Raw genomic sequence first — 15160 nt, forward strand, 5'->3', positions numbered from 1 at the left:
GTTACAAGGGACAGAGCATGAATGCTGCGAACAGGCTGTCCTCCTGCAACGCTGCAACACAATTTGGCTAAGAAACACTTTGAAATTAGAATTTACAGTATTTAACTGTACCTTTAAATAAATGAGTTTTAACATATAAAATATTTAATTAAAATAAAAAATAAAGTTAAGGTTTAAATTTTAAAAATTTACTCTAAGATCATGTTAAATCATCATTTATATAAAAATTAATAAAAAAAAAAAATATTTAATTAATATTGTGAGATGAATCAGATATTCACTCTTGCTTGTAAGTTGTAAATGTACTGGTATATTCATGTTTTCTTACATGGATGTACGGGTACCACCCAATTAATACTCCATCCTCTCCAGATTACGCACGTTTATTGATTAGAACCACATGCATGTTCTCCCTTTTCTGACTCAGAAGTCGCAAATGACAACCTCAAAGGTTACATTCATCATTAAATTTTCCATTACAAGTTCTCCAAACGCCAGATGTGTGCCTTGGTGGTTTGATTTTTTAAGGCCGACTACGTAGGCTTAAGGGCACGACCTTGCTATTTCCCGATGTTTGCCTTCCAAGGTCACTTGGATCTTAAATGTGAAGAAGAATGACATATGCTTTTTTTTCAAGCCGTAGTAAATCGGACAGTAAATAAGAAAGAGGAATGATCCTTGCACCTCTTTAGCACAACACTCGCATAACAGGTTGACGTGTAAATGTGCTTTTAATAATTTTTTTCTCTTTTCTTTTTGTTTTGATTGAAAACTGGTTGGAGGGAAAATTAAATGTCATTTCCCCTCCAACGCAGCCTCTCTCTCTCTCTCTCTCTCTCTCTCTCTCTGCAACGTCCGTACAGGGAGCCGTTCGGTCGTCCCCTAGCTGGCGCCGCTTCACTGGAGTTCTCCTCTATCGAAATAGCCGCCAGCAGCTCCTCTCTCTCTCTCTCTCTCCAACCTCCGTATGAAACTGCCGTTGCCGCTCGCTCGTCAGTCTTCCCCTTCCCGGCGCCACTTTATTGGTGTTTGGTCTCCTCCATCCAAAACCGCCACCTCTCTCTCTCTCTCTCTCTCTCTCTCTCTCTCTCTCACGGGTTGTGACCAACCCTCTCGGCGGTCGGCTTCTCTCTTGGTGATCGGCCACCCTCCACCGGGCCATCCTTCACCGGTGTTCCGTCTCCAGGAGATTTGGCGGCCGGATTTGTCTCCGGCGACGCTCTCTCTCTCTCTCTGTGGCCGAATCTGTCGTAATCCACCCTCCTACTATTGTTTATTTCTATGGAGTTTAGCTGGATTACAAAGTCACTTAGACTTTCAGTATAGGGTTCTGCATCATTGGTTATTTGCTTCATGAAAAGATTTTGTTGTTTAGTTATAATTGGTATATGGTATAGGATTTTGTTAAAATTGGTATTGATTTAGGGGGAGTTATTAATGTTTTGTGCTTCCATGCATTCACAAACTTTTGTGTGTTGTGCTTCTTCTTTTTCTTCTTCTTCTTCTTCTAATTAGTTTGTTGTGCGTGAATAGCTTGATGCATGTCATTTAGATTATGCATTTTAGGCATGTGCTTTAGATGATTAAGTTGCAATTGCATGGGTTTAGGTATGCATTAAACATTTTCATTTAGACATCATGATTCTGCCGTTGTGCTTGTTTTGTGACTTTCTCTTTATTATTTAGGGACAAAAGAGGGAGGAGAAGTGAGACAGGGGGAGTGCAGCTATTTTTAGTGTTTTTTTTAATCATGTTTGAGTTTATTTTGATAGTCAAATAGTTATGTTGATTATTTCCTTATCTTAATTATTCATAGTCTACATATCTATTTTTTACTGATTTCTATACGTTTTAATGTGTGTCTGCATGTTTAAAGAAGACATGTGTTTAAATTCTGAATTCAACCTAGTCCTAGTTTAGGATTAGTTTGTAATTCTATGGGTTTTTGCTTTGTTGTCACATAATTGTCAAATGTGGAGTTGGTTAGGTTTTATTTTAGCAAATTTAGTGTCAAAACTATGTTGGTTCAAAGTCTAGGTTTAGTGGTTAAGTTGGCTCTTGATTTGGTGTTCAAAAACTTGGTCCATAATGAAGGTAAGAATAGCCGGTTTGCAAACTCGATCAAAGAGAGTTCGAATGATACAGATTTACTAAGGATTAACATTTCAAGGAAGAATGCTTGGGTCGCAAGCCCATTTGAAAGGCATTCAAAAGAAATCCTTTGCTCTAGTTTAATTCATTACTTTAATTAAAATCTTTTGCTCTAGTTAATAGGTGGAATTTGCAGCCTTTGCTGCAGTTATAAATTCTGGTTTTGTTGTTTGGCTGAAGTTGAGTAGTAGTTATTAGGTTGTTGGTTATCCTGCTTTGTTTTGAAGGTGTGATTTGATGTTATGTGACAATATCCAAGATTATTTTGAAATTTATTATTGTATGCCCATCACTTAGCATGCATAATGGTAATTTGATGTTATGTGACGATATCCAAGATTATTTGAACGATAGAATACGTGTTGTTATGATTGTATTGTATTGTATTGTGTATCTTTAGATGTTGCTGAAGAGGGACGCTTGGACGACGGAAGAGGCCGATTGTCGAGAGAGAAGCCGCCGAGAGGGACGGGGACTACCGGTGAGTGAGCTACGAATGATGTAGAGAGAGAGAGAGAGAGAGAGGAAATCTGCCGAAAAAGGACGTCAGATGACAGAGGAGGCCGATCGCCGAGAGGGACGAGGATTACCGGCGATTGAGCTACGGACGATGCACATAGATAGAGAGAGAGAGAGAGAGAGAGAGAGAGAGAGAGGAAATTTGCCGAAGAGGAATGCTGGACGATGGAGGAGGCTAACCGCCAAGAGAGAGAGAGGAAGCCGGAGAGTGACGATGGAGGAGGCTAACTACAAAGAGGGACGGGGACTGTAAGGATGAGAAATTTCAAAGAGAGAGAGAGAGAGAGAGAGAGAGAGAGGAGAGGGGCTACGTTGGAGGGGGAAATGAAATTAATTTCCCCCTCCGATTGGTTTTCAAGCAAAAGAAAGAAAATGAAAAAAAAAAAAAACAAAAAAAAAAAAAAAAAAAAAAACTGCCTTTTCACGTCAGCTGTTGTGCGGTTGTTGTGAAAAATAAGTGCAGGAATCATTTCTCAATAAGAAAACTCCTAAGTCTATTTGTTCGAACAGGTCTTGGGACGAAGATTCAGATCTGCTGTACTATAGTGGTGAGAAACTCACAGAAGTACAACATATTGCTTCGTCGATGTCCTCCTGTAACATCAAGCCTACCCCTGCATCATCAGCTTCATGTTCAGGTATAAATCCCGAATGGTCTTACAAGATTCATTAAACTCATTGGCTTCAATTGTTATATATCTTGTGGGGCTTCTTTCGCAGCAGATCCAATCAATGCTGAGGCCAATACCAAAGGTTAGAGACCAATTTAAAGTCGTTGATCAATTTCAATTGGCTTGCTTTCTTATTTCTTTGAATTCTTTCTGAGCAATTGGCTTGTTTTTCAATGGGATAGATAACAAATGCTCCCGCTTATAATAATCGAATGAGGAGTGATACACAAAACTCTCAAGGGAAATTGATCAAGCAGGTGGCACTCAGTGACCCTGCCAAGTAATTGTAGGTAGCATTTCCTGTGTGTATCAATTGAACTCAAAATTCACGACCCATTGAACTGACTGAAACACACAAGCATGACTCACATCTTTTGTGTTCTTTTCTTTAAATTATAGTTCACAGGAACATCTAAAAAAACCAGTCAAACTGGAAGAAAGAAGAATTTAATATATAGTGGTAAATACAATTAACAAAAGCACACTAATGCTTGACAAACCTTTACATTGGCTTAGAATATATATATATAATAATTACACAAAACAATTAACCCACCAAGAGAGCTAGTTTTGGAGGTTCATTCCACTACAATGTGCGGAATGGCCGAGCCAACCGGAGTGTTGTTAATCCGGAGAGAGCCTCTACACAACGGGCAACTCGAATGAACACTCAGCCACCTATCAACGCACTCGGGATGGTAACAATGCCGACACAACGGCAAAACCTTGACCTTGTCCCCATCTTCGAACACACCGAGGCATATACAACACTCGGCTTGTTCCCTCGAGTTCGGAGCTTCCGATGACCGGTGTAAGGCTATGGGCAAGGTTTTGATGGTCAAGGGGTCGAGCCCACGAGACCGAGGCGGCGGAGGAGGCGGCAGCGCGTGGGGGAATGGGTGGCGGTAGCGGCAGACCCAGCGCGCGTAGAGGTAGAGGAGGGTGAAGAGAAGGATGACGGAGAAGAGGACCACGACGAGGAAGAGCGTGCGGCCTTGGATCTCGAAGTTGTCGTCGTCGAGAGCGGTGAAATGCCAGTGGAATGCCTGAGAGTACTGCGATGACGACGACATTGCGAACGAGTAAATGGGTATGTGGACTGTGGTTATGGGTTTTCGGCGGTGGTCATGAGATGGCGGAGGCGAAAGACCACGGCTGATCTGGAGGCGGCGGCGGCGGCATTGTGAAGGGCCGAACTCTTATAGCTGGCTGCTTTTGAGGGATGTTAGATTTTGAGTGGATAGACAGTTCAGAGATTAAACAGTTGTGGGTATAATTGTATAGATATTTAATCAATAAGACGGGAATGGTAGAACAGCCTACTGGCCCTACTCCCACATACAGCGCGTGACAAGACTACCCCTATTCTAACAATAGAAACCATGTGCTTTTTTTTTTCTTTTTTTTTTTAAGATTATCCATTAGAAGAGAGGTCACATTTTTTTCCTGTCTATGAATTTTCGTTTATTTGACAAGGGAGGTTGACGAATCATTTCCCAATTGAAAAGATATTTTTGATAGTTTATATGGGAAAGAGTCTGATTTAGATTTCAAGGAAATCTCTGTCCAGATTTGAACAAAAAAAATGAGAGAGAGGAGGTGTGAAACTCAGGTGTTTGGACAGGTAATCTTGCATATTAAGTTGCACGAGGACTTGCTTGGACCCTCCTAATTGGCCCGAGTGTATGAGGGCAATGTGCAAGCTTTAGATCTTTTTTGATGTAAGAACAAAGTAACTATGTGTTTTTAGGGTATTTGAACAAGAAATTTTTAGTTTTTTTTTTTTTTCCCAAGCAAAAAGCAAGGGGAAAAAGGGTAGGGGAAGAGCAATATTTTTTTTTACCCAGTAAGTCCGACTGTTGCCTCACTACAAAAATTTTGTCAATTTGCCACGTGCATTTTGCCACGTGTACAGATACTGTACACGTGTCGATCAGGTTACCACGTGTAAGCAGCCATGCGTGCGACTTGTGTTAAATCAGAAAGTCACTAATTGCACATTTTGACATGTGTATCTTAATACACGTGTCAGATTAGACACGTGTATTGTAATAACAGGCCTGTTGGGGTTATCTCATAGAGAGTTGGAGACTTTCCCATTTTACTCGATTTTTATTGCACGGCGTCGACAAGACATGTAAATATTCAGATAAGCTTTTAATCGGAGAGTTAATTAAGAGCGTGAATGCTGTCTCTAATCTCTATTTTGAGACGACTTCGTATTTAATATAAAAATTTGGAAAGAAGTAGTGAAGTACAAGTACACTTCAAACTAACACTATATTATCGATGTCTACTAAATTATCAATTGTGTTAAATAAAATGCTACATATACTTCAATTCTCACGCTTTCAATTGCACAATTCCTAACGTGGCAGTAAAAATCAAATTACCATTAAATTTTGGATCCAATGATAGTTTTTATTGCCACGTCAAAGAGTGAGAGTGTGTGTAGCATTTCTCTTGTGTCAACGTCCTATCTAAATTAACAAAAAAATGTTATTGTCACCTTATTGACAAAAATACAATTCATGATTTTTTTTTTAAACAAAAAAATTTTAAAATTAAAAAAACTAAAAACTAAAAATGAAAAACTGAGAGAGTGGCCTTGGGACATTGACAATGATATTTTTAATGAATTTATAAGATTTTTTTTGTATTATTTAAAAAAATTTAGGGTCCTTTTTGTCTTTTAATTTGTTGGCATTCAGAAACTCTAATACCAAATGATACAAACCATTTGATGTCATACCCAACATGGAACTGTTTCTAATACCAAATGATACAAATATCATGAAGAACTCACCCTTGAAAACAACATTACAAGGGAGTACCAAAAAACTTATACACATTACACTTAATGAAGCAATGTAGAACATTTAGAAACTTAACGTAAGTATAGAAACAAAGCCTTACATTGAAAATGTTTCACTAGAGTGAGTAATTAATATATAACAGAGTTGACCCAAATCTATAAATTAACATAAACTTTTGTATTGAATGTTATCTCAACATACTCTAGCTATTATAGTCTCACTAGAAGATCACTCTCTAAGGTACATATTAATCTCCCTGACAAATTGTATCAAAGCCAATGGTTTGCGTGCAGTATGTTGGATGATAGTACGTACGTAGTTCCTTTCACAATTAGAATGACAACAGTAAGGGATGGACAAAAGGTCCTAAAATAGGTACAAAGTAATAAAGCTTCTGTTCAAAGGGAAATTTAGCAATGCAGTGAAGTATATACACCGAGTACGTATAGAAATCTAAGAAATGTTTAAGTTATACGTTATATTAGTGGATCACTAAAACACTCCTTAAAAGTGTCACTCTCTCTTAACAGCCCATGATAAAAATTAGGCAACGGTCAAAATCATTCAATTCTCATGACAAATTGATAGCAAATAATAACCTCAAGTACATTCAGGATTACAATACATATGTAGATCATACTTTATCTATTCGATCAGCACATCACAGTACTTTTTTTTACTGCGAAAAAAAAGGGGCAATTTGGGCAAGAGATCAAGTTTATATAGGACTCATCTATTCAAATCAGCTTTCGACTGTCCAACTACCTGTTCGAGTAGATGGATCTCATATTTGTTAACTAAATGACATAGTATCTCATATGACTGTCCAGTGCATGATTTAGGATCTCTGAAGATCCCAATGCGTAGGACATTTTGGAGTCAACTAAATGACAATTAATCATACATTCACACTTCATTAACAGTTCCTTATAATGTACTAGAAAACCTGATTTAATTTGTGCTTCACAATAAACAATAGGAAAGATGAAAGTTTCAAATATGGAAACAGAGAATATAAGACAAAATCAGCCTGATTTTGATTATTAAGAAACTCAACAAATTCTTAGTTGAAAGACCAACAAATTAAATATTGCTTCTTCATGTTTTTATATAAATTGAGTGTGATCTGAAGCAATATTCCTTTTTCGGCTAAGTATTTGTCAGTTGAGCTGATGTCATTATATATATGTTGAAAAGAAACTACCAAATACAAACGAATTGCTTCAGGAAAAATTTTCTTTTTGGTTTTGTCCTTTTAAAGCAATGTTTACAAGAGACAAGAGCGAACTCTAAGAATGGCCATTCTGGCCACCACTTCCAAAAGGTTCAGATAGAACTCAAGCAGAAAACTTCAAATGGAATGCAAGACAAGCTAGATAATTGAGAGTAAAAGCGGCTCTAACGAGCTCAAATATATGAATATGTTTATATATGGAGATAAATTAGATGAGAATCCTAATTAAAAACATTTTTATTATTTATCAATGATTCAAAACAATATGTATATATGTCATTTGACACGACAAATTAAAAGAATAGATGATAAACATTATAAAGTACACATGCAGAAGAATTATTAAAAAAAAAAAAAAAAAATCCAATTAAGAACCTCATGCAGCATATCAGACGCAACAAAGCAATGTGTTTGATTTTAATGTTTTATTCATAAAGTTCTTAGGACTAGCTCCTAAATTTCACAAATCCTATTATAGATCGATCATATCTCTTCTCTATTCTGAAAACTGCTTCATAAATTCGAATCGAGCCTATATATGAACCTCCCAAGTTTTCCATAGGAGAAGTAACAGCGAATTTTTCAGGAGTCCCTGAGAGCCTAATTAAAGATGTTTCTCTTGTCCACATTTTTCAGAAATCATGTATTATTGTAGTAAATAAAATAAAATTACTTGGGACAATAGTTGCAACGTGCCCTACCTTAGAACATATAGAACGACTCCCTTTTTTTTTTTGTCTGTCCCTCTCGAAATAAAAGGCAAAAAGGATTGATTTTCGGTGGAAGGTAGAAATGAATGTTATTTCAAAGCAAACAATCAGAACAAAAAGCGACGATAAATCAAAAACCCAAATGCTTCCAGCACCGGAAGCTTTCTAGTTTCTATCGAGCCAAAAAAGAAGAAAAAAAGAATATATAGTTTTTTCTAATATTAGATTGACTAATAAAAATAGAATTTTACATAAAAATATGCTTTCTTTAAATGCGAAAGTACATGCGCATGCCGATCGATCGAGTAGGCCTGTAACCTTGATGAGAATGAAGAATTCCTATCGGGAACTCCATAAATTGAATATATATATATATATATATCTCTTCACTGATACAAGCAACCATACCTTTAGATCTATTCTCTATCCTTATAGAGAACGCCGCAAAGCAACAGCTTGAGAGCTGTAAGATCGATGATGCATGCTATAAAAGCCCTCACCTCGATCAATCATTTGGGCAGTCCTTTCTTGATCTTCAACATTAATCTCAAAACCATAGCTGTAACCAAACCCAGCTTCAACCAAATCTTGCAGAAGGGTTTCCGCCAAAGTAATATTAATTAAAAAAAGATCAATTAATAATACTGAGTTACCGAGACAGTATAGGTCGACCAAAAACAGCTCGAGAACTTGCATGCAAGCCAGTGTATAAACCTTGAAAGAAATCTAGGAATCCCCTTGTTTCCCGATCGAATAGACATGCAGACGTCAATCGATCAGTACTTAAAATCAAACAAGAAAGGATCTCCATACTCAGGATCACAATAGTCCAAAAGGCTAGGTGTAAACTCCACGTCATTCGTCAACGGCCACATAGACGGAGACACAGGTCCGAGTACTGCCCCAACCGGATCCGGAGCAACCGGTGCAACCAGGGGTGGCGAAGACAGAGACAAGCTCGAACCCACGGAGCCCACAAGCGAGCTAATATCATTGTACAAGTAACTCTGATGCTGCTGCTGCTGCTGATTATTAGGGGTTGGATACGAGGTTGTTGCGGTACGGTCAACTACATCACCAACAGTAGTCCCATCAAACGGCTGATGATACTGATACTGTTGGACCGTTTGTTGAGGATTTTGTACCATATTGTTAGGGCACAGTACGGACGGACTAACACTACTAGGGTAAATCCCATAAGGCACAATACCCGACGAAGCCATCATTGGAAGGGTGGAAGACGTAGAAGAGAAGGTAAAGCTAAAGCCAGAGGGGCGAGGAAGAAGAGGACGGAGGGTTTGAGTTGAAGACGAGGAGGAGCTGCCACGTGTGGAGGAGGACAAGTGGGACGACGAGCCAACAGAGGGCTGGAGGTTGAGCTGAGCCCTTGAGCCGTAGAGGATGATGGCGGCGCGGTCATAGGCGCGCGCCGCGTCCTCGGCGGTGGTGAAGGTGCCGAGCCACTTGCGCGTCCGCTTGCGTGGCTCTCGGATCTCGGCGACCCATTTGCCCCAACTCCGCTGCCTCACCCCACGGTACCTGAACTTGCTGTTATCAGGCCCTCCTTTACCCTTGCACTTCCTACTGGAAGTACTGCTTGAGCTGCTTGTGCCGTCACTGTCTTTGATCTTGTCTGTGATGGAAGAGAAGGAAGGGATGGGTGGGTCGGTGTCTTGGGGAGGGTGATGAGTGGGGGTGGAGTCGTCCATAGGGTGAGCGCGCTTGCTTTAAAGGTTAAAACTGTGGGAAAAGATGGACACCGCCTCGTTCAGTGTTCTTGACTAGTCGAAATAGAGGAGTCTGGAGCTTTGTTCTGAATATCATCTCTATAAATGGTGGATGAGGGCGGTGCTGTCTTTTGCGTATTTATATTTTTGAGAGAGAGAGACGATTGCTGCGCAGTGAAGAAAACGAAAGGATTCGTGCATATGGGTTTGGGAATTTGGAATCATTAACTTGGCTTATAATACTATTTTTTCTTCCATCTTCAGTCAGATAAACGTTTCGCTTTTGGAAAAACCCTAGTTAGTGAATTTTTTTTACTTTAGACTTGGATTTATCTCTCGCTTTTGAGGATATTTAGACAAATTTTGGCTAAAATTCTTAAAAACTTTCTTTTATCAAGCTCTTTACTCATTTTTTATTATAATTCTTGTCAAATTTATACTATATATATTTGGAGAAACAATCTTCTCTCTATCTCATTTTTATAAATTTTTATATTCATTTTCCATATATTTCTCTCTCATTCCTCACAAACTTGAATATACCAAATCAATAAAAAAAATTATATATTTTTTTTAAGTAGAAAAATATTTAATGAGTTTGATTAGTGGTATACTTGAAAAGTGGCAAGTTAATTTTAACTAAAATTTGACTAAATTATAAAAAGCTCACTAAAGATGCTGAACCTTGGCCAATGGGCAACATTTTGTGTATCCTAGCTAGATTCCCAGTTAAAAAATTACAATTTTAATGAATTCGTTTGGTTTAACTTTTAAGAGAAATGATAAACCAGTTAGAGTCCTTCTGGAGTCCTTCTATACTAATATGACACATTGTTTTTAATAAAAAAAAAAATACAGCTTGATTTTTCTCTCTATGCAAATCTATGAAAGGTCAAACAAGTGACGAAACTCCTATAAAACGAAAAAAAAAAAAAAAAAAAAAAAAAAAAAAAAAAAAAAAAGACCCTATGATATCTCATTATCACCGTGTGAAGAAAGGAGTGTATACTTGATTTTAAGGATTTGTTTCTCTTTTAATGGGAAGCTCTTCAGGTGGTTCCTTGAAGGATATTTGTCACAAAACATCTTTGTGACTTTATGATTATTGCCATGTAGTGCAGTGATAGAGTGGGCTTATGGTAATTATGAGTAATGTTTGAACAAAATTTTTTTATCTTCTTTTTACCCTTTTAAAGTTTATGTAACTTTTAAAATTATTATTGGATGAAAATTCAATAGGGATTCATTCAAAAGTCTATAGTAATTTTAAAAGTTACATCTACTTTTGGAGGATAAAAAGATGAGAAAAAAATGGTTCTTAGCATTACTTCGTGATTATTTATATGTACACCAGGTTTTATCTACGATTTTTACTTGAAAAAAATGTTTTTACTCATGATTTTAATTGAACTTTGTACCACAGAAAAAATTATTAATAAAGGTTAAAAAGATTTGGTATACAAATCTGACAACTTAAGTCTTAAGCTTTGGAATAGGGATAAACAAGAAGGTTCCAAAAATAAATTTCAAATTAATGACTCAGAACAAGTTGGGATTAATAAAAGAATAAAACTACTAAATAGTAATTAGTCACAAAATTCTGCTATTAATTAATACGACAAAGCAAACTCTATCGGATGCAAAAAGATCGAGTAATAAGAAACCACATTTTTTCTTTTTTTAATCTCATAACTATTTCACAATATGGACGTGACAATTTTAACTAAGGGCCGGTATACAAGCAGTTGTTGTTGGCGGTTATAGCGCCTAACCGTCAACCACAACCACCTTATGCGGTTATTAATTTTCGTAACTGCAACCGCTTCGCTTTAATTAGGTGATTAATGGTTATTAAAACTGATAACTGCATCATATAATTGCTTTTTAGAAATGGACATTTTGGGCCTATTTTTGTGTTTTAGACATTTATTGAGCCTCTTCTTATGGCCTATTTTATATAATTTTGAGCATTTTTCTAAATAATTAGAAGACTTCAAAATGTAAGAAAACTGAAGAATATTATTATTATTATTATTTTGATGAATATAGATCAATTTTATTAAAGTCAAAATGAAAACCCTATATCAAACGCACCAAAAAGACTTTGTTTTATACATTATCATTATTATTATTATTATATATAAAAGATAAGCGGATAGTGGTTATTAACCGCCATCGACTACTCCTAAAACCGATAATCCCTCTGCCATAGGTGGTCAGCGATTTTTTCCAACTGCCTATAAAAAGCGGTTATGCGGTTAGCGATTATTAGGCAGTAATAATTGCCAACTAGGGCTGTGCAGGACCCGCCCCGTAGAACACCGGATTTATTGTTTTTTATTTTTTGGTGGTTTCGAGTCCAAATTTGGTATACCCGGGCGGGCGGGTTGGGGTTTTTAAAAACCCCAGGAATCCACCCTGCCTTGCAATATTAAGAACCAAAAAAACCTACCCCCTGCGCCGCTAACTCTCTTCTTCCCTTCTTTTTTTTTCTTTCTCTAGAACTCTCTTATACTCTTCTCTTATTTCTTTCTCTAGGTTCTTTGTCTCTCTTCTTCCCCCCTCTTCTTTCTTTCTAGTTTCTTCCCCTCTCTTCCTCGAGTTCTTTCCCTTCCTTGGTTATGCACCGATTAAGCCCACCCCATCAATCTCCAGAGCTGTCGAGTTGAGTTGAGTTGAGTCAGATCTCCTCCGTCTCTCTGCCCTTGCAACCATGATCTCTCTCTCTCTCTCTCTCACTGGTTTTATTTCTGCAGGCTTTCAATCACATGAATGGTGGATGCAACAAGCACGGCTGTGAGCCTCCAAGTCTCCAACTGCGGCAAATGCTGCCCCAAGGCCAAGGTATTTCTTTCAATTTGTAAATATTTTGGTATAGTGGCTACAATTTGGTTTCTTGTGGTGCCTGTTTGAGTAGAGAGTCATGTTTCTAGCCGTCTTGCTTCTTGGTATTGAAGCAATTCCCCTCTCAATTTTTTCACTCGCCCCGCACAACCAGCACCCCTACTGCCAGCATGTACACCCCTAGTTTTAACCAACATTTATATAATTCGTTGTTAAAAAAAATTAAAAAAGAAAAAAAAGTCAAATTCAATAGATGGTTGGGACCGCTACTTCATCATTGTGGAATAGTTGTGGGATAAAAATGTAATTTTTAATATTATTCAATACAGAAATGGACATGATAGTTTTGACAAAATTCGATCTCCATGATATTTACATAAAAATCTTACCGTGTTTAATTAGTGTTGAATAAAAGGATTAGTTTATTCCATATTAACACTTAAGTATAGTGTAAGGTGGTTAGGATGAAAATACCTTATTATTAGGGTGCCTAATTAATTTAATAAATTGTGAACAGCTAGCTTTTATGATGCGACTTATACCTGTCCGCAAAAAAGATGATAATCACATTTAGCTTATAATAATTCTACAAGACTGTAATACCAAAAGTTTGGACGCTTATCATGAACTCATTTAGCTTAAACAGATCGACGTCGTTAACTTAATTTCTTTGCTCGGCATGTAATTAAACCGGCTCTCAACGTGCTTCTCCCTGTGGAGGGAGGACCCTACAATCAGAAACCAGAGAATCATATCAAGGAGGAACAATAAATATAGTAGTTTATCGAAAAACGGCCGATGCAGCCGGTTCAAGGATATATTTATTGTAATGGATACGTGTCGACTTCTTATTGGGTGTGACATGACTGACTAACGAAATTTGTTAACTTGATGGATGTAAAACGTGTTTAGGGACTGATTATAGTTTACCACTATGACTTTCCATGAATTTTTTGAACAACAGAGAGTTATTTGTAATTTAGGTCAATCCCAAAGATCAATGGTGTAGTTATCCCGAATATTAATTAGATAATTAATTTTATCAATTTCGATTAAATTTTTAAAATAAGTGGTAATTTAACATGCATTAATCTTGAATTATAATGTTGATTATAAAAGTTTTATAATTTGGACTGGACATTAAAAATTACTTCGTAAATTAATTAGGATAAATAAGTACTATAATGAACTTTCAAGGCCTCTATCTGTCTTCCAAAATGCTTAGCATATATAGAATACGTTGGATCGATATGTATAGCATAAGTACTTGTCAGCAGTCAGCACTTCGAAGCAACTGCGCGCAAACTTCATCAGAATTAAATAATTTCTCAGGGAGGATATGAATATTTGCCATATTAGTTTTATTATATTTTACCCCTCTTTTTTTTTTTTTGTATTGGGTTGGTGATCGTTTATGCCTCCAGATCATCGCCAATACCAAGATGAGAATGCACTATGCAGCCCTGCTTCGGTTGAAATTGAAACACATGTCTTATAACACAATATTCAAGAAACACGTGTTTCAATTTCAACTAATGACTAGAATTGAATCCAAGCTTGTTCCGGAAACTATATATCTATAGATTATGTGTCAAGAAGATTTTTTTTTTTTTTTTTTTTGCACATAACTTATGTAGTAGAAAAGTGTTTATGGCACATAATCTATGTGGCAGGCCAGGAAACTTTCCTGCCAAATAAGTTTCGTGTTAAAAAATGCATTTTTTTGACTAAGAGTGCCGTAACTCAAGTCTAATATCAGGAAGTAGAAGTCAGGAAGGGTTTATTGACTTTTAATACCTACTTCCCAACTCAAAATAAACGTCAAAAAGAATGGAATTTTTTGTAGTAGTGATATATATATATATATATATATATATATATATGATGCTACCCCTCTCTAACTTCAGTCTGCTATATATTCTTCTTCTTTGTGAGTCGAAAGGATTAGGCAGGCAGAGAAGGGCCAGTAATCTAAAAAGAAGAAGAAAGTCTTCGTTCTCTCAATTCCATGGCCGAGTAGTGCATGTCCATAAAGGGACACAAAAAGCCCCCCCCCCCCCCCCCCCCCCCTCCTCCCCCTCAGAAAATTGTATATATTTATTGCGTGAAAACGATTCGAACGTGCATGAAAGGATCCTAGAATTGCCTCCGAAGTTGGAAACATGGGCTAGATTGGATCATATCTCTATAATATTAATGAAATGGTAGATTCTTATTTTTAAGTGTTGAAATGCTTGAAAATTTTCACCTATGAAAAATGTCATTATTAAAGAGTGAGTCATGTTTTTATTGGGCATGATGTCATGGCAATTAAATGTATTCCGTTAAGTTAATGGATAGAAATTGACTTAAAAGAATAAGTTATTATTATTGCCTACTACATAGACATCTGAATTAATTTTTATACCACTATTTTTGGCTAACAATATCAATTTATTTTACATTAAAAAAAAAATGTAGGTAAACCCATTTTCATCTTCAATCTTAC

The 15160-nt window shown here is 36.9% G+C and overlaps 2 protein-coding genes across 2 annotated transcripts; both read right to left on the bottom strand.

The window, feature by feature from the left end:
• Positions 1-3754: 3754 nt before the first annotated feature.
• On the bottom strand, positions 3755-4590 carry LOC133864522 (RING-H2 finger protein ATL66). The gene has a single exon (XM_062300884.1). The coding sequence runs from the start codon at positions 4412-4414 to the stop codon at positions 3920-3922; it is 495 nt and encodes a 164-aa protein (XP_062156868.1). The 5' UTR covers positions 4415-4590; the 3' UTR covers positions 3755-3919.
• A 4287-nt stretch (positions 4591-8877) lies between these two features.
• LOC133863434 (ethylene-responsive transcription factor ABI4) lies at positions 8878-9810 on the bottom strand. The gene has a single exon (XM_062299369.1). It carries the CDS (start codon positions 9808-9810, stop codon positions 8878-8880), a length of 933 nt encoding a protein of 310 aa, XP_062155353.1.
• Between the last annotated feature and the right edge of the window lie 5350 nt (positions 9811-15160).

Source organism: Alnus glutinosa, chromosome 3, assembly GCF_958979055.1.
Source record: "Alnus glutinosa chromosome 3, dhAlnGlut1.1, whole genome shotgun sequence".
NCBI lineage: Eukaryota > Viridiplantae > Streptophyta > Magnoliopsida > Fagales > Betulaceae > Alnus > Alnus glutinosa.

What these genes read in the sequence shown, in the direction of transcription:
- LOC133863434 (XM_062299369.1), bottom strand. Translation starts at nt 9,810, where the DNA reads ATGGACGACTCCACCCCCACTCATCACCCTCCCCAAGACACCGACCCA.
- LOC133864522 (XM_062300884.1), bottom strand. Translation starts at nt 4,414, where the DNA reads ATGTCGTCGTCATCGCAGTACTCTCAGGCATTCCACTGGCATTTCACC.